General features: G+C 43.8%; 2 protein-coding genes and 2 non-coding genes across 4 annotated transcripts; 1 reads left to right on the forward strand and 3 right to left on the reverse strand.

Moving 5' to 3' along the window:
• Positions 1 to 577: 577 nt before the first annotated feature.
• On the reverse strand, positions 578 to 6,412 carry LOC120445054 (leucine-rich repeat-containing protein 4B). The gene is made up of 7 exons (XM_039625172.2): positions 6,119 to 6,412; positions 2,230 to 2,415; positions 1,852 to 1,995; positions 1,582 to 1,786; positions 1,340 to 1,525; positions 1,103 to 1,258; positions 578 to 1,036 (listed from the first exon to the last, which is right to left on the reverse strand). The coding sequence occupies exons 2-7, from the start codon at positions 2,410 to 2,412 to the stop codon at positions 879 to 881; spliced, it is 1,032 nt and encodes a 343-aa protein (XP_039481106.1). The 5' UTR covers positions 2,413 to 2,415; positions 6,119 to 6,412; the 3' UTR covers positions 578 to 878.
• A 673-nt stretch (positions 6,413 to 7,085) lies between these two features.
• On the reverse strand, positions 7,086 to 16,648 carry LOC120445008 (maternal protein tudor). Its single transcript, XM_039625060.2, has 9 exons — positions 16,178 to 16,648; positions 15,531 to 15,918; positions 14,971 to 15,474; positions 14,077 to 14,916; positions 12,947 to 14,025; positions 12,050 to 12,879; positions 11,712 to 11,940; positions 11,427 to 11,626; positions 7,086 to 11,375 (listed from the first exon to the last, which is right to left on the reverse strand). Exons 2-9 carry the CDS (start codon positions 15,897 to 15,899, stop codon positions 7,876 to 7,878), a joined length of 7,551 nt encoding a protein of 2,516 aa, XP_039480994.1. The 5' UTR covers positions 15,900 to 15,918; positions 16,178 to 16,648; the 3' UTR covers positions 7,086 to 7,875.
• Positions 16,649 to 17,121: 473 nt separating this feature from the next.
• On the reverse strand, positions 17,122 to 17,192 carry Trnag-gcc. Its single transcript has one exon. It is a non-coding gene; the product is annotated as a tRNA-Gly (tRNA).
• A 106-nt stretch (positions 17,193 to 17,298) lies between these two features.
• Trnaw-cca lies at positions 17,299 to 17,370 on the forward strand. Its single transcript has one exon. It is a non-coding gene; the product is annotated as a tRNA-Trp (tRNA).
• The last annotated feature ends 581 nt before the right edge of the window (positions 17,371 to 17,951 follow it).

The following is a 17,951-nucleotide window of genomic DNA, read 5'->3' on the forward strand; positions in this document are numbered from 1 at the left end:
TTTTGCATTCCGCTTACTTATATTTCATTTCTATTTATGCTTCTTCTTTGCTCGCCGGCTATAAACGTAAAAGAGAGAGGCGCAGAGAGAGAGCGCGATAAAAAAGGTGCGAAAGGAAAGTCATCAAAAGAGAACATTGAGTAGTAGTGGTAAAAGTGCCAAAGAGCGACAACAATTTGCGAAAGCATTTTAAGAGAACGTAAGCATAACAAAATAACCAAATTAATTAAAAAATTAATTCAATTTATATATAAATTAAAATTAAGCTTTTAAGGATTTTTTGCAATTGGCTAATTTCATTAAAACGAAGTTGTCGAATGACAGCCGGCACTAAGCCGATAAAACCATTGCATACTTGTTGCCTGTGATGGAAAAGCTTCCTCTTCAATTCGCTTACAAAAAGGCTTGCCTACTTTCAGGCTGATGTACTTTAAAATGATCTGGTGTTATTTTAAAGTTTTCTATAAATAAATAGTCGTAAAAATATCAATCAATGTTTTCCTGTGTTTATTTCCTTATTAATAAAACATTTAATATCGTTGTGAAGATGAAAATAACTAAATACAAACTCAATTCATTTATTTATTGTTTAAGTTTTATTGTCATTCGTTATAAAAAATCTACTCCTTAGCAGACATACTAGATCTATGTTACATATAAAACCAAATAAATAAGCGATGGCATTTGAGCAAGGCAATTTTCCTTTGATGGCGTTGTTTTTAGTTTTACGTGATTTTTTGTGATTTTTGGTAAAGAATTCAAGGCAGTTTGCTAGGTAGACGGTTGTCCTAAGGCTAAACTAAGGCGTAAATGGTATGGTAGGTAATTAATAACTGGCCCCTAAGACTAACTACGCAACTAATTAACTAACTAAAGTGCTATTTTCGGGCAGTATCACAGTGCAGAGGCTCGTCCTCCGGCTGACGGTTGTTGATGGCGTTTCTGGGCGAGATCACATACGGCTTTCGCTTCTGGGCATTCCTCTTTCGTCGCTGGGCTCGTTTTCTCCTACAGTGTATCACGCAGAAGATGACAACTGTGGGTGGCAAATCATGTATTTACTTATGTCGAATGGAACACATTTTTAGCGTAGCTAACTCACTTAGAAGCACAAAACAAACTCCGCCAAAACAGCCAGCTCCAAAGAGCCAAAAGCTGCGCGTTTCGGCAAACTGCAGTGTCGTCTGGCAACTGGCGAATGTTGGCGAATGGATCGTCCGATTGTAGGGCAGTGGACATTCGCGGTTGTCGAGCGCCTCTGAAAATGGAATTGCAAGTTGGTCATGTGCCAAAAATAAGCAGCTGCTCCGACTGCATCGCCTCCATCGCCATCACTTACCCAAGCAAACTGGCACGAACTTCGGACTGGCGCCGAGCATCATGAGATGGTTGGTGACCTGCTGGCAGCCACACTGGCTCAGCTGCGACTTGGTCAGATCGATGACCTGCAGGTGGCACATATTTGCCAGGCTGTCGATCCTGAAGTTCTCCAGCGGATTCATCGAGGCATTTAGTTGCCATAGCTCTGAAGAGGATTGCTCGATTTTAGATAAATTCATATATTTAGAGACATCTACTTACTGGGAAGTATTCCCAAGTCGGGTAACTCCTGCAGCTCGCAACCTGCCACGTTCAGGTACTCCAGTGGCGCCCGGATGGGCTTCTCCAGTGCCTCGAGATTAAGAGATGTCAGCTCGTTGCTGTCGATGTAGAGGTTTCTCAGTCGCGGCAGCTGAAACAACTCCAGCGGTATTGTAGTCAATCCATTATTCGAAAGATCAATTTCCTGGGAATTTCGATTAAGAAATTAATTAAAGACACACTCGCTGATTAATTGGATGTCGTTGTTACCTGGAGCGAGGTAAGTGACTCAAAAGTTCCCACCTCCACTGATAAGATCATGTTATCATAGAGCATCAGAAACTTAATGTCCGTGTACCTCTGAAACGAGCTAGTTTTCAGTCTCCTGATGCGATTGTGCGATAGATCCAGAACCTGCAAAAGTAGCCACCAAATTGTCAGATCATTTAATTTCAGTAGAGAGTTATCAATGGGAAGGGTATGGTTCCCATACACGACGTGTATGTATACTATGTATGCATGTAATGGATAAATTTATGTTTGTGGGCAACTTCTTTATTCTTTAATTAAGCTCAATTGAGGCTAACTGTGACGAGGGGTCCCAGTAATGATCAGGTCTGATCGCCTGACCCCGCAATCGTTACTCACCTCCACCGAGGTCTTGAGGTTCTGGGGCACCTCCTTGAGGTCCAAGTCGTAGCATCGAATGCGCAGCAACTTATCGATGTGGCCGTAGGTGCACTTGCGCACTTCCGGCTGAAGGATGAATCCGGCGGAGCGCAACAACTGGAGGCACACGATGAACGTCAGCAGCTGCCAATGCAGGTCCATGCTCTGCGAAAATAAATGAAAAAAATATAGATAAATATGTGGTACTAAACTGTGGGACTTCATTTTGGCGCCAACCTGTTTATTTTCTTGATTAAAGCTAGAACAATAAATTAAAGCAAACAATCACCCATGGGCGCGTCAAAGCGTTTATTTTCGAATTAACAATTTACAAGATCATTGCCGATCACTGGGGGTCTGGGTCTGGGTTGGTATTTTGGGGGTGAATGCGGATCCGCATCCGAAGCTGAAAGCATTCAATCAAGCGAATCTCCCGCACCTGGCAGATGAAATTAACCCATGGCAGCTACAGATACATATGAATACTGCTGCAGAATCAAACAAAGCTCGAATTCGAAGCCTAGGTCAGCTGTTGGCCTGCGTATGAGCGATGTTCATATTACGTATACGTAACACACAATCAGTGTCATTCCCGCTGCATTCATGCACATCAACAAAAGATGATTCCGCATTGCGGCGGCGGAAACAGTTGCGGCCCTATAATAATAATAAAAGCAACTAGCCCGAAAATACCTGACTCACTCACTCACTGTTTAATAGATATAGATACATTTTGGGAGAGTCTTGCCTGCTTCCTTGTACAATATCTTATCGTTCTGTGTGTATATCTTTTGATTCTAGATCAAACAGCAAAAGGGGTAGCTATAAATCATACAAATATTCCATTAAAATGCTTTTATGCCTCTTTGCAATGTGTCAGATTCACAAAAGCATTTTCCGAAATTTGCCAAAAAAAAATGTGTGGGGGGAAAATGAAAACCAATAATCAATTATGGGCCAGAAATAGGATGCTTCAACGTGATTTATACCTCAGGATAAGTACATATATCTTGACATGATCTGGGCATGTAAGCCCACTCGGAATGCACATTTGGGAATTGGAAATGGCCAGAATCCATTGTTAATGTGTGTGTCACGCCCCATTGAAGGGCAATTAGAAAATTGCACGTTTCCCAACTTTGTATCAGCTGCCTTTGCGTGATATTCGCATTGTGAAAAATGTGAAAATGAAAACCGAACCTCATGAGTAATGTCTTGAGTATTGTAATTTTGCATTTGTGACATTCGGGCTAATTGCTGTCGCAGCTGAAGTTTTCATCATTTCGCCCCAACCATGCTAAAATTCTCGAGAAATCAATTGTGGGTCAGCAAAAATGGGTAGTTCTATTTACACGAAACTCAAAAGCTTGCCAATGAATGATGAACGACAGCGTAGATATCCATCCATATTGGCAAATCACTTTGAGCCCGTCCAAGTGGCGGAATTAAGACGTATGGAGTCCCCAGTTGCCCGATAAGATCTTGGCCTTTTACAAAGGCAACAAAAGAGTGCTAATCAATTATAAAGTTAGTAACCATTCGTTGCTCATACTAGCAGCGATGGCTTGGTAATATATAAATGATTCATGGTCCACATTTAGCCATTATGATTCGGCCATTTATTAATTTTTGTTATTTTCCAACTAGCTGAAGTGTCTTGGCCTTTGACCAACAAATGTTGCGCTCCACTTGAGGGGCATGTGCTCACAAAAATGAAAACATAAAAGATGGGAAACAGTTCTGCCAATAAGTGTGTTCCACCAGAGGAACCCTGGCGCACACTTTTGCCACCCAGTGTGTGCGCCTACCTCTGTCATTAGAGCCGCCTGTCGAATCAGCGAAAAAACGAAGCAGAAAATATCAAACGAAATATTGAAGCTATTTCCACACTTTTTTTCGGACTGACAGCAACCGCAACAATGGCTATAAATATATTTCATATATTTAAATTAAAATGAACCAGAAAAGCCCAAAACAGAGGCCAGAACGAGATGACAGCATAAACAGTGGCGACCAAATGCAAACTTTTGGACGTGAAGATATTGCATCCCATACACGGCTTACTTTATTATACAATTTTCGTTAGGGGGCTGAGAATTCAAGGAAACGGGCCATAAAAAGGGCTAATGCCAGGCACCAAATGGCATATCCACTCAAATTAAATGGAGAATCCGTATTAGCCTTAGACATTGTTCATTTTGGAGGTGGATTGGTTGGGGTCAGAATTTATGTTTTCCACTTTCGCCGCATTTGTTCTGCTTCAATATTTATTTATATATTAGGCCCAATCAGGCGGCAGACCAGACAAACAATGGGAAACGCGAATGGGGTGGCAGAAATGGGTTACGGATCGGAATGGTCCAATGCGCTAGCGATCCATCCAGCTATCCGGATCCGACCGTCGACCAACGGATTGCAGCCTGCTTAATATGATAAATATGACGAGGAGGGATTATTTATCTGTTCAGCAGGCCAAGCGATTATTGGGCTAACAAAACGCAACATGAAATCGAAAATCCCCCTAAAAATTGGGTGGCATACCAAAAAAAAAAACAGGGAAAAAAAAACTCGAAATTAGTATCAAATATTTTAATAACATTCTAAACATTTGTGAATGGATTTATGTGCTCTTGTGATAGTTCCTGTCACACATTGTGGGCGTCGCAGAAGTAGGCATATATTATCGGGTATGCCCCGTCCGATCAGCATATATATCTTTCAGCTCCACCCCCTCCCTTGCCGACCCCCAACAGGTGTGTGCGCTGGAGGGCCCCAAGATTTATTCACAATTCTCGCGGGTACGATAAAGATTTATTTGTTTGGACTCTTCTCTGATGCAGTGATGAAACATCGCTTGAGACAACCTTCCGATCTTGGCCACCTTCTCGTCCGCCCCAGAAATGCCATTGGGTAAGTATCACATTTTCCTGAAAACCGAAGCTTATCAGAGTACGTCAAGTGTTCTTATCAAGTAAGTCCCCATTCTGCTGATAGCTTCTTTCAAAATTATAACTTGCGATGCGAAGAACAAAAAAAATTAATTGAAATGGCCCCAGTAAAGACTGTTGGTGTAGCATAAAAAAGCGTTGTTCATTTATTTCAATTAAACACAATCAAGAAAACATTTCCCCAGTGACTGAAAAGAGCGAGAAACAAAAGAATTCGCTACTCTACTTTATCGGAATGCCAGTCGAAAATATCATATTTTGTTTATTTGTACGTAAACTTTAAGTGGATACGAATCCAAGTTTCAATGAAAGTATTATTTATAAGTACGACATTTATAGCTTTACTTTGTTGAGTAAGTCTCCCTTCTCGCGACTTTAGTTACTTTTCCAGAACACTGGCTGTAGAGATTAGTCTCTGCCTTGATAAGCAGGTGTTCCGTACGTGCTTTACCAGAGTTAATTACTGAATAAACACCCATGCTTTTCCTTCCCCAAACGTTTCTTTTCGTATACACACATCAAGTATATAGTACAACTTTTATTTTATCTGCAAGATATGTATGGCACACACACAGAAAGCCTCCAATTGCCGTAGTGCTGCCTCCCCTAATTGAAATCAATTTAACTTGGATTCTATCGCATTATGCTCTTTCGTGGAGACTCTTTTTCATTGCGGACACAATGGCATATAGAACTCGACGAAATCCAGAGACTGGGACACATTTCAATGCTAAGTTTGCTGATTAGAAAATTCAATATAGCTTACACAGCTGTTGTGCAATCTAGTCGTAGTACTATGTGGTTGCACCATTCACGATAACCCGCCAGACCCCGCAGTACTATCAAAAAGGCAAAAAATCCAAAATCTCAAAAAAAACCAAAGGTTTTCTGTTCCGAAACAGATTTTTCCGTCCGCTTACCGCTGGGGAAATTCAAGTGTTCAGGTATAATCCCATTTAAAGTCGGCAGAGATAATCCTTGTAAACTGGCAGGATTCTTTTAGTTCACCACACACACACAGCACTGTATACTCTTAGAATATTCTTGGATTTATATATATATATTTAAACACTTTTATATTTATTTATTATTTATCGCATTAAAACAGTTATGATTACGCCGTAGAATGATATAGCGATCGTTACGTGCGCGCTCACGTTGGCCGGAACCGTTCAATTCAACCGCAGACACAGAATTGAAACGATCGGTTCAGTTTTGGGCCTTTCGGACTCCGACGATCCGACGATGCGACCGTCCCGAGCACTCACACCGAAAAACGCTGATAAAGCGTTGACACCGCTGCACTGGGAAAATTCGAAAGGAAAATTCGGAGTCAAGAGAGAGAGAGAGAGTAGCGCTCTCTGCGCCAAGGCCCTGATGATAACAGCAATGGAAACTGATACACTGTGTGGAAACTTGAAATTGAATTGTTTTCGGGATTTTGACAGCTCGCATGTGGACATTTCTGATTTAGCCGGCCACTCATTCAATTAGCAAGCGATTGATAAACGAAATCGATCCAGCGGAATCTAATGAAGCATCCACGCCAGCTGAAAATACAGTTGTAAACGCGTATGAATGATATCTCGACCAACTAAGTGTTGAATGATACGGCGTTACTCGGAAATGAGAGATTGATCCGCATCGTAAATGTGGGCAGACGTCTTAATACCCTTCTTATCAGCAGCAGGTCCGACTTCCAGTCGACACCCAGAGATCTCCTCATGTACGGACATGAGCCCTGTTCGCTCGGCACCTTTCCACATCGAGTTGAAGTTTTAAAGCAACCGTAATCCAATAAATCCCCGAGTGACGACCGCTAATTGCTACCTGGCACCAGGTCTGCAACTCCAGGTATGAAGACCAAGTAATAATATATACGCTCTATATGGCATTACTTTTCATCGTATTTATTGGTTTGTTTTAATATTTTGTTCACAACATGAAAAAGAAATAGTAGAAAAATATGACATTGTGATTGAAGGTTTTAATACATAAACCCATATTCCATTAGTTTCCTTACGTTTCTTTAGTCTTCGATTTGCAATGTTTTTTTGTTTGTTTAGGTAATGAAAAGTAAAAAATGAGAAGTACGAAAAATATATGTGATTCTTCAGTTGGTTAATCGAGAAAAGAAAGTACAAATACAGTTATAAAGGGAAAATAAATAATTCTTCTGGAGGAGGTTCAAGCTTCACTCCACTTCTCTTCAATTCGCCAACGTTCGTTGATGATGTAAAATTGTTTTACACAAGGTTGAGCAATTAAATAAATCGTCATCCGCCTTAATAGCTACTAACATAAATTGGTTAGTGCCAATTTTATCTAGATTACATTTTTTTATGTGTTTTTCAATATTTTTCGTTTGTTTTTATAGATTTTTTTTCAATGATTTTTCGTTTTTTTTTTGTTCGATTTTTTTTCGTTTTGTTGTGTTTTTGGTGATAATGTTTTGCATTCCGTATTGATTCTTTAATTAATATTACAAATTGCTTTCATTTTGGTTTTCCATGAAAAATCAATGAAGCATCTTGGCTAATCGTGAGGTGTCCTCTTCCCTTTGAATAAGTTAAACTCGTTCAACTAAGTAGATAATACAACGCATGTTCTAGCCAACCTAATCACAATCTCCTGCATGGAGCACATATGAATCCGATCTGACAGTATAAAGGGCTAATCACTGATTTTCCTGAAGCTTTTCGCTGATGTTCTTGCTCTGGTAGAAGAGTCGCACGACGTGGGTGCCAGCTCCCTTGGTGGCCAGAATCTCTACCTGGAATGTTTCAGAGAAGCGTGTGTCAATGAACGTCTGGAGCAGGGCTGCGTCGCACTTGGATATGGTAGACGCCTCCAGCTCGCAATGCTTGCTGTATCGCTCCGGCTTGGCCAACTCTTCGGGCAGCTGGCGGAACTGCTGGGTCACGGCATTGTTGCCAAAGTCAATAAAATGCACCTCACACTTTCCCTCGTCCAAAACCTTGACAATCTGGGCGCGATAGAAGACCTCGTCCTCAGGAAACTGAGCCACACACAAAGCGCCCTCTTTGAGATCGCTAAAGGCGGGCAACTCCTGTTCTGCATCGAGGAGCTTATCAGTCATTTGCTCTAGTGCTGGTACATCGCTTTCCATCTGCACGTAGAAGGACATAGGGTCATCGTACTGAACCACAACGCAGTTGTGCAGCTCCACTTCGAGTGGCTTCTGTACCCCGGTCACCGTACTGGCCAGCTCCTGGACGAAATCCTTATAGTTAATACGAAGTTGAGCAACAAGAGGTTTTGTCTCATCCTCGTTTGGCTGAGTAGTTATCTCGTAAAGTTCTCCAAAGTGCTGCTCTAGCAAAGCGGCAAAGGCTTCTTCCAGTTTTTCATCAGACACATCTTTTGGAATCTCACTGAGCTGGCAGTGTAGGGCCAACGATGGAATCGGCTCTATCTCTTGAGGCAGCTTCCATACCTCTGGAACGACCAGGGTGTTTCCAAAATCTAGCAAAAAGACTTCAAAGCCCTGGTTAGCCTCCAATACAGTCTTGATACTACAGCGATAGTAACAGGCATCCTCCTGAGAGTAGCATACACCATTTGAATTTTTGGTAGGATCGATTAATATCTTCAGTTGCTCCTTCTTTAAAGACTGCAGTGTCTTTACAATCAAGTCCAAGTCCGCTGAATTGTGCTTCATTTGCACATAGAAACTCTTCGGTGAGCTACCATATGAGATAACGCATTCAGAGTTCTCGTTTCGTTTTTGGATGAGTTTAAGCTCAGCTTCAATCAACTTTTGAAGGTGTTCATAAATCTTCAGGCTCCTCTTATCCTTAGTCGTCAATCTGACCACCGGGGGACTGGCAGACTTGTTTACAAATTCCACTGCCACAACACCGTTGCAGCTGTCCAGCAGCGCGTCAAGCGTTGTTAGGGTAAGGGCCTTATTTTTCTCAAATACGGCGCAGGGTTCCATGCTGCAGACTTCGGCCACAGGTTTAATGAGCGTAAACTCTTGAGGTAACTCGTAAAGCTTATCCACCACTGTTGTATTTCCGTAATCGATCAAAACTACCTTGTATTGGTCATCTTCGAGCACTTCCAGAATACGTGAGCGATAGAACTCCATGTCGTCGGCGAATTGAACTACACACATATCATCTACTGAAGCCTTTTCCGTCTTGAGCTGCAGCTTGCTTCCGTTAAGCTTCTCGCATATAATGTCCATTAACGAATCCTTCTCGTTAAACTGAAGATACATCCGGGATGTATTCTCCACGTGTGTAACGATGGCTTTAGTGGTTACAGTTAGAGACTCCTTGCTGGCTTCTTTTGGTTCCTTTCGATGGCACAACGGCAACAGTCGTTCGATAATGTTTTCTCCATCCAACAGGAGATCAATGGTGACATGATCCTGTCCTGGCTTCAAAAGCTGTGTGGTAAACACCAGCTCACCCTCGCCTGTCAGTTCGGCGAATTTACCCTCAGCTTCTGGTGTCCAAGAGATGTAGGCCTCCGGCAACTGCAGCGAACATTTCTTGGATAAGCTGGGCAGACTAGCAATCTCCTCGGACAGCATTAGACACTTCGAAGTGGTGGAGGTGTTACCGTAATCGATAAAAAGAACTTCGTATCGGGAACCGGGCAATTCCTTTCGCAACTGGGCTCGGTACCACAGCTCATCGTCCTCAAATAGAGCAGCCACAATCAAACCCTTTTCAAATCGTTCGAGTGGCTTTAGTTTATCCTCCTCACGCAAATACATCTCAATTAGTTCTAGGGCTTTTGAATCACGTTCAAGCTGAATAAAGAAGTCGCAAATTCCATTCACGTGCGAAATATAGCAGCTGCATCCACTGGCCAAATATTCTAGTGGTCTAGCAAAACCATCAGCAATTAATTTCTTAGCCACATCCTCGCCTTCAATATACATGTTAACATAACTGGTCGTGTAATGATCTCCTTGGGTAAGGTACTCAAGGCGCGGGATCTTCGAATAAGATTCGTTAAAGATGCCATTCGCTGCATCCACCCAATCAGCTGTACCCTTGGGGCAAATCGGAAGTGCGCATGGCAAGCAGAAGGGTTCGATGTGCGACCACATGCTTTCTTTGATGTCAGTTGCATCCGATACGCAATCTGTGTTGCCATAGTCTATGAAAAGTAGTACCATAAGCTCGGCATCGATGATTTTAGCGCGATACCAGCACTTGTCTACCGAATACATCGAAACGCAGTCCGCACCGTTCACCACGTTTATCAACTGGGGCAAAGAGGGAGACACAATCTGAAGGTTCTCATGCAGCTGATTTAGTTTCGAAAGCTGATCGATCGGGTGGACAAAGAATTGTGCAGGGTTGTCGCAATGACTCAGCACAACGCAGTCCAAGTCTTTGTAAGGATCCTCCTTTGCAGGAGCCGGCATTGACTCGAGAGCAGCTTCTTCAACAGTTGGGTTAATTTCTGGTACATCAACAGCCTCTGGAACGGGAGTGGCTGGTTTTGGCACTGGTGCCGGCTCCGCAGGAACTGGTGAAGGAGCTTTCAATGCAACAGGTAATGGAGCAGAAGTCGGAGCAGGCTCTGCTGGCTTACTTTTCTTGGGCTCGCGGTCCCTGTCATTATTTTGTTTCTTCTTTGGCGAGGCATTTGCCGAACTCGACTTGCTGCCAGTTTCCTTGCGACCCTTATCCTCCTCTTCGTCCAAAGTTAAGTCTACTGTTTCAATGTACTCGTAAGTGCGAGACTTTCCTTTCTCCATTTGCTTGCGCATGTAGTCCAAATCTTTGCCAGGTACAAGCTTCTCAGACTTTAGCAGGTCTATCACATTCTGATTGTTTTCCAAAATGACATCAGCAATTAGGTGACTGCGGCGCACCTCAATCGATTTAATGGTGACAACCTTTTCCATAAGAATCTCAGCTATACGCGTCTTTAGCTTTGCTTCGTTGCTGGGGCGTCCAATCGGCAAATTAATCTCTACTGCAAAGCCGCTTGCGTACTCATAGAACTGTGCATCCAATGCCTTGATATCGTCACGCTTTATTTCCTCCGTATTGCCGTAATCGATGTAAAATACTTCGGAGATTGCTGCATTTGAATCCCTTCCTGTGATTCTGGCTCTGTACCAATTGCCATCGGAACTTCGTACAGCACAGATCTGTCCCACTTCGAATTTTTTTAAAGGATCTCCTAAAAAAGTCCGATTAATTTGACGGTCTAAATAAAAACTAAAGTATTTACCCTTGGCCTGATAGTGTTCATACATATTATCCAATAGGGTCTGCATAGCTGGAACTATTGCCTGCGGTTGGACATACACGCGGTAAGGTTTAGCAGTGTACACAACAAGTGCTTGGAATGAGCTCAGCACTACGGGATAAGGACAGACGAATGTCTTGCGATCCTCTTTGAACAACGGCATTACAGGTCTCAGATGAACGCTTTGAAATAAATAAAGATTATCAGATTTGGTTTACAAAAGTCGAGTTCGACTACCCACACAAATTAAAGTGCAGCTAAACTTACATATTGTTTTCGCAGACATTCTTGACATTAAGGGCAAACGATTTACCCTCATAAAACTCCTTGAACCGCCTGGCCAAATCTGGATTGGACTTAACAAACTTTGCATCGTCATAGGTGCACAGAAAGTTCACATTACAGTAATCAAACTGGACCTTGAAGCTCGTCATGTCTCGAATAGAACTGAATTTTCCTCTAATCTGCTGACCAGCTAAAAGGTTTACGCGAATCTCTGTTGATAAATAGGAATAAAGTGTGTTATTATTATCATTATTATCATTATTATTATTATCAAAACAGTACAAGAGGTAAATTTTTAAGGAAGAAGGTGCTTCTCTTACCAGGTGCCACTTCAGTAAGGAACTCTGCTTTGACCAGCATGTCTCGTAGCGAGGCTCCGTTCACAAACATGTTAACTGTGTAGGCGCAAGTTGTGCTGTTATTTGATCCTTGGTTGCTCTTCTCTTTGGCCACAAACTCGCAGTCGACTTTGGCATTAACTGGAACGAACTTTTCCATGCGATCCACAATGTACAAAGGATCATAGTTGGTAACCACGCTGTGAAAGCTGCAGCGATGTGCCATGCACGGCGGCTCTGCAAATCGCTGCTCCAACTGCCAAACATCCTCTGAGGTGACTGTTATTAAGCTGCCAGTGTCCACGCAAAACACGCGATACTTGCGCATCATGTGATTGCATGCGGTCACTGTTGCCCGCAGAATGGCGTTGTCCTTTCGCTGGCGCACTACTACAGTGGATCCAACCTTTAATTGAAGTGGCTGGTGTTGCTTCTGGCGGTAGAACTGTCGCATATCACGCAGCACATTATCATACTTTGCGGAGACAGACTTGGGCACGACGTAGAACTGGAATGGCGAGACCCACCAAGACAGACTGGCTGCCTCCTTACTAGGTGTTTTCATCTCCTGCAGCGCATACGGTTTTTCCAAAGAGATGTACTTCTCCGGCTTGCTGACTGGCACCGGCTCGGAGGAAGAGGATGCAATATCACTCTCCACTCCGCTGGAACGCTTTGAGCTGATAGTTCCGTCCAACGTGGATTTTTGACGCTGTGGTTTTTGAGCATAGCCCTGTGGCGCATTTTGGGAGCGTTGGTTCCCCTGCTGGCTTTCTTGAGTCCTGCGTGGTGACTCGTTGTTGTTAAAGCGCCTGAAATAGTAGTGATAAGAGAGTCTTAATATTAAGTACACTGCGGACATAATAAAAAAATACTTACGCATTTTTTTTCGCTTCCTGCTTTTCATTATGCCGTGGTGATTGAATCGGTGTGCGACCGTTCTGTTGTCGGTTACCCTTGCGCGGCGAACTCATGCCACTGTTGTAACTGCCGATACTCTGCGTTTCAAAGCTGGAGTCCAAATGGCGATCGGGTCGCTGAGTTTGTTGCTGCTGCTGACGCTTACTGTCCTTTGAGCCAGCTGAGGTGGAGCTACGTTTGTCCCAGTCTGCGGAGCTCTTGCCTCCGCATACCGCCCTTACTGGTTGCGGAATTTCGATCGCTAGTTGCTGCTGCTTAGCCTCGTCCTTTTTCTGTGGCTGCTGCTTTTCCTGAACTTGCAAACGATTGTCGCTCTCGACAATACTTGTGGAATTCAAAATTAGGCTCTTATCTAATTCAGAAGAAATCACAGACTCAGCGCGAGTGGTGTTTGCATTAAACTGACCCTTTTCCAGCGACAGGTACTGTTCAAAAGGCATAGAAAGCTTGTAGAGCTTCTTCATTACATTAAGGTTTTTGGCCAGCAGATTGACTACGTTCAGCCCATCGGGTTCTATGCGAAAGATACGCACACTGAATGTGCGCCTACGGATATTGGATTCCTCAGCTAACATTTCGAACTGGTCGGTAATCTTGTCCTCGCTAAGTTCGCTGTTCTCGAAGCCTTTTAGGCAGCACTTAATTGCCTGGCGCGGCATTTCCAGATGCTTCTCAGCAATATGGCCGATCAGGTGCCGCTTCACATTCTGTTCATAACCAAAATCTACGTGCCGCACAATCACAGAGTCATCAACACGCAGAATCTCCGCGCGGTACCATTCCTGATCGCATTTGACAATGCAGGGTGCACCCAAGATCAACTGATCGGGAACTTTCTGGTTTGCATTGTAGTAGGAGAACATCTCGTCCATGAGCTGCTCGAACTTTCCTATGTTTGACACTTTCTGCACATAAAAGTTGCTGGGCGAATCAATAAAACGGATCTCCACGGCGTCGTCGTTTTCAAGTTGCTCCGCCTTTTTGTAGGACTGCCGTGAATTCTTTAACTGTCTAAGAAGCTCCAGCATATTGGTGCCCTGCAATAAAATGATGTAAAAATTAGATTCCAAAATTATCTTTACACTTACATTCTGGTTAAGATGGCAGGTTTGCATGGATCCTACACTCTCCGGCGCCTGTACAGTCAGTTCAAAGTTCCTATAAATGGCCGACTTTTTAAAAATTCGCTTCATGCTTTCGTCAATGGGCTCAATTTCCTTGGTTCCGGCCAAAGCAAATCGGAAAGCAAATGGCTTGATTTCCAATAGTTCTGGGGGTATTTGAAACAGATCACTTGTTGACAGCATCTCCGAGTTTCCGTAGTCGACGTAGACAACGCGGTAACGTTGGGCGTGGACAGCGCTAACCATAGCGCGATACAAATGACCATCTTCTGAAAAACGGGCTACGCAGGCAGTTCCAAGTTCAGGAGCCTGAGGGAGCGCCTTGAGCTTCGTCCGTTCAATCTGACCCATCATGGCGCTCAGATTATCACCGCTACTTTTCAGGTGCACCCAAAATAGGTACGGACCGTTCTCCACATAGCTTATATCCACGTCGTAGGTGAGGCCCACCGTTAAGCTTGTGGTTCTAAAGGCAGGAATGGTGCTTTGTTTCGCCCGTTGCGCAATCGATGGCGTCGGAGGCGGGGTGAACCGTGCAGGAACATAGCTCAAGGGTACGTAGCTAGCCTGTTGATTATAGTGCTGAATGGGCACATGTGGACCGGCCGGCGGCGGCATGGCTGTAATCGGTTTGTTCATGCGAACATTGTAGTAGGTGTATTGCGATCGGGGATTCGCCTTGGGCACATATGGTTGAGCAGCCGGCACAGCGGGCTGATAGTTGGCACGATTATAAGGATTTGCCGGTACAAATACCGGTTTCTGAGTATTGTTTAGGCCTTGCATTGGCACCTGTACATTTGTCTGTAAATTGATTGATTAATAAATTACTTTTATAGAAATTTATACGATTCATACCACATTGACCAGCGGCAGCTGTTTAGGCGTATAGTCTGGGGCATCTGCGTTAAGCGGCCTTGGCGGTGTAACCTGGACCGAGCGCTGTGCATCCAAGCGAGCAGCCAAGGATCGTCGCACCGCGAGTTGCTCACGGGCAATCTCCGTGGGCGTCTTTGAATTATGTATACTATTGTTGTTGTACTCGGTGACCGGAGACTGTGGAGTATCCTTCCACAACTTCTTGCAGTGGTCCATCATGAGTTGCTTGCCGACCGGAGCTCCGATTTGTTTTTGTTGCACCAAGAACTCGTTAAGCTCAAAGTCCCTCCAGCGCAGACTGGCGAACTTTTGGTCACAAATATGTGTGGGATCAATGTTGATTTGAACGGTCTGGTTGACAATCAGATCTTGAACCACAGACAGATCGGTCTGATCCCACTCGGAGCAGATGCCCAGCACGATGTACTGGGAGCAGAGCAGGGGAATGTTCTGCAGCAGCTTGGGTTGCTTCGGAAACATAAGCTAAAAAGGATACATTTCATAAATAAAAAATTGCTGTAAACTTGAAAGTCACTCACATCATGACTATCCACAGTACGCTTATAGCCAAAGTCCAGGAACTCGATCTCCGTCCGCATCACCTGACCCTCCAGGTCGGCACTGACCACACGTATCCGCCTGTATTCTATATCACCAGGAGCCGGGCCATTGGTCTTCTTAAAAACACAAAACGTGCCGGGCATGAGGAGAGCCTGCTGGCGCTCCACTGACCAACTGGGCTCAATGGCAAAGCATGTGGGCAAAAGCTGCTCGATTCGCTTGCTGACCAGGAAGGCGGCGTCTCGGTTTACCTGACCGTAGACCTTCAGATACGGACCCACGTGATCCACATGAGTAATGAACAGGTCCACTTTGGAGGGTCCCGCATTGGGCGGCTGTCCATTCATCGTTAGGTGTTGTTAATCGCTGAAAGCAATGCGAATTCCGTTGAAAATGTGTTATCCCAATAGGAAAACGCAGGCACACGAAGCCACACACACAGGTGCAGCCGTAGGGACCGTTAGTTTGGGCCTGCGAAAAGGTGGCAACCCAGACTACTAACTGAACTTGCATACACTCGCTTGGAATGCACTGTGCGTATGTGTGTGGCGATGCGAATGCTTGCATTTCTTGTTTTTTTTTTTGTTGTAAATAGAGAAATTAAACAATATGAGAAGCCACTCACGTCTTGTCGTCGTCGTTGTCCAGATTAAAAGCGAAACTCTGAAAAAACGCCCTGCCCCTCGCCAGGTGCTCTGTCTCTTTCTCTCTTGCCCCTGTTATTTAATTGTATTTTGCTGCCTGGCTTACGGAATTTAAGTGGACGGCGTGTTTTATGGGGCGAAATAGTGGCACACTTCTTAATGGCTGGGCTCGTGTGGGCTCTTTTCTGGTCACTTTTTGTGGAAGAAAGTCTTGCGAGTGATTAGAAATCGCAATGCACACAGACACGTCTGTGCAGGTGCAGCAATTTTATTTCTATTTGGAGGCTTTCAGTCTTTTAAATTTCTCGGGGGCCTGCTTAGCAAGTGCCACCCGTGTTAACGGTGATTCGTAGAGGTTGTGTCAGATCAAGAAAAGCAATTAATCAGCGCGAAAAGAATTAAATCAAAAAGTATCACTGCCAACCCAACTTTTCCACAAGACAACGAAACGACGACTAGTGGTGGGAGTTTTGCGGATATATCTTAATGTTTTTGTTGTTATCGATGTTTATTGATGCATCAAAACTATTGTCAAGTCTTTGTGTTATCGATTATTGTAAAAATGAACTTAGTATTGGGTAGGTTATTGTCGAGAAACTTGTACATTTAATTACTACCCATAACCAATAGGAGTGATATATTTTTTCCTTGCTTCACGATGAAAATTATTCTAGTACTATTATCAAACACAAAACAATTCCAAGCAAGTTACGCAGTAGGATTGCAGGACATAATACATAGGTTTCTTCTTAAAATTAAGAAGTAAAATAAAAAATCATTTATATATCAATTATTTTTTTATATACATATTTTCTCGTGGCTTCACGAATTATTCTGGAACTTTTATCCCTTAGTTATATCTTTAAGCTAAAGTTACGCATCAAAATTCCTTAAACTAAAAATGAATAAAATAAAAAAAGTAATTTGCATCGGCCGGGAATCGAACCCGGGCCGCCCGCGTGGCAGGCGAGCATTCTACCACTGAACCACCGATGCTCTTGCTTGAAGGTAAACAAACCGAACAGATGGATTCTGCTCGACTTGAACCAACAACCTGTTGGCGTTGGGGCATTCCTGTCACTTAGAAGCCTCCCTCCAAGTTGACTCCGTGGCGCAACGGTAGCGCGTCCGACTCCAGATCGGAAGGTTGCGTGTTCAAATCACGTCGGGGTCATGCAGAAGCCCAAGTCCCTTGGCTGACACCTTACTTTTTTGTGTATATACAGCTGCGAAAAAAAAAATAGCATACCTACAATTTTGGGTTTAAAAGGATCTGAAATACCTTTTTAGAAAGGTTAAACAATGCACTTTTTAGGAAATAAAAAAATCACAATTGTTCTATGAATTCTTAACTTATTTAAGGAACTTTATTAAAAATGACATAATAAGGCGAAAAAAATAATAGCACCACTTCATAAAAAATGCTTTAAACATAAAATATAAACTTAACAGTAACAAATTCATTAATAACAAGTGATTGTATATTAAAACAAACAAACAATAGTCGAGTTTCTCGACTATCTGACACCCGTCCGGGGTCCGGGGTGCGGGGTGTAATTAAGTACATGTAACAACCCGTGGTGCGGGGTCCGGGGTGCGGGGTGCGGGGTCCGGGGTCCGGTGTGCGGGGTGCGGGGTCCAGTGTGCGGGGTCCGGTGTGCGGGGTCCGGGGTGCGGGGTCCGGGGTCCGGTGTGCGGGGTGCGGGGTCCAGTGTGCGGGGTCCGGTGTGCGGCGTGCGGGGTCCAGGGTGCGGG

Source organism: Drosophila santomea, chromosome 2R (genome assembly GCF_016746245.2).
Source record: "Drosophila santomea strain STO CAGO 1482 chromosome 2R, Prin_Dsan_1.1, whole genome shotgun sequence".
NCBI classification, from domain to species: Eukaryota; Metazoa; Arthropoda; class Insecta; order Diptera; family Drosophilidae; genus Drosophila; species Drosophila santomea.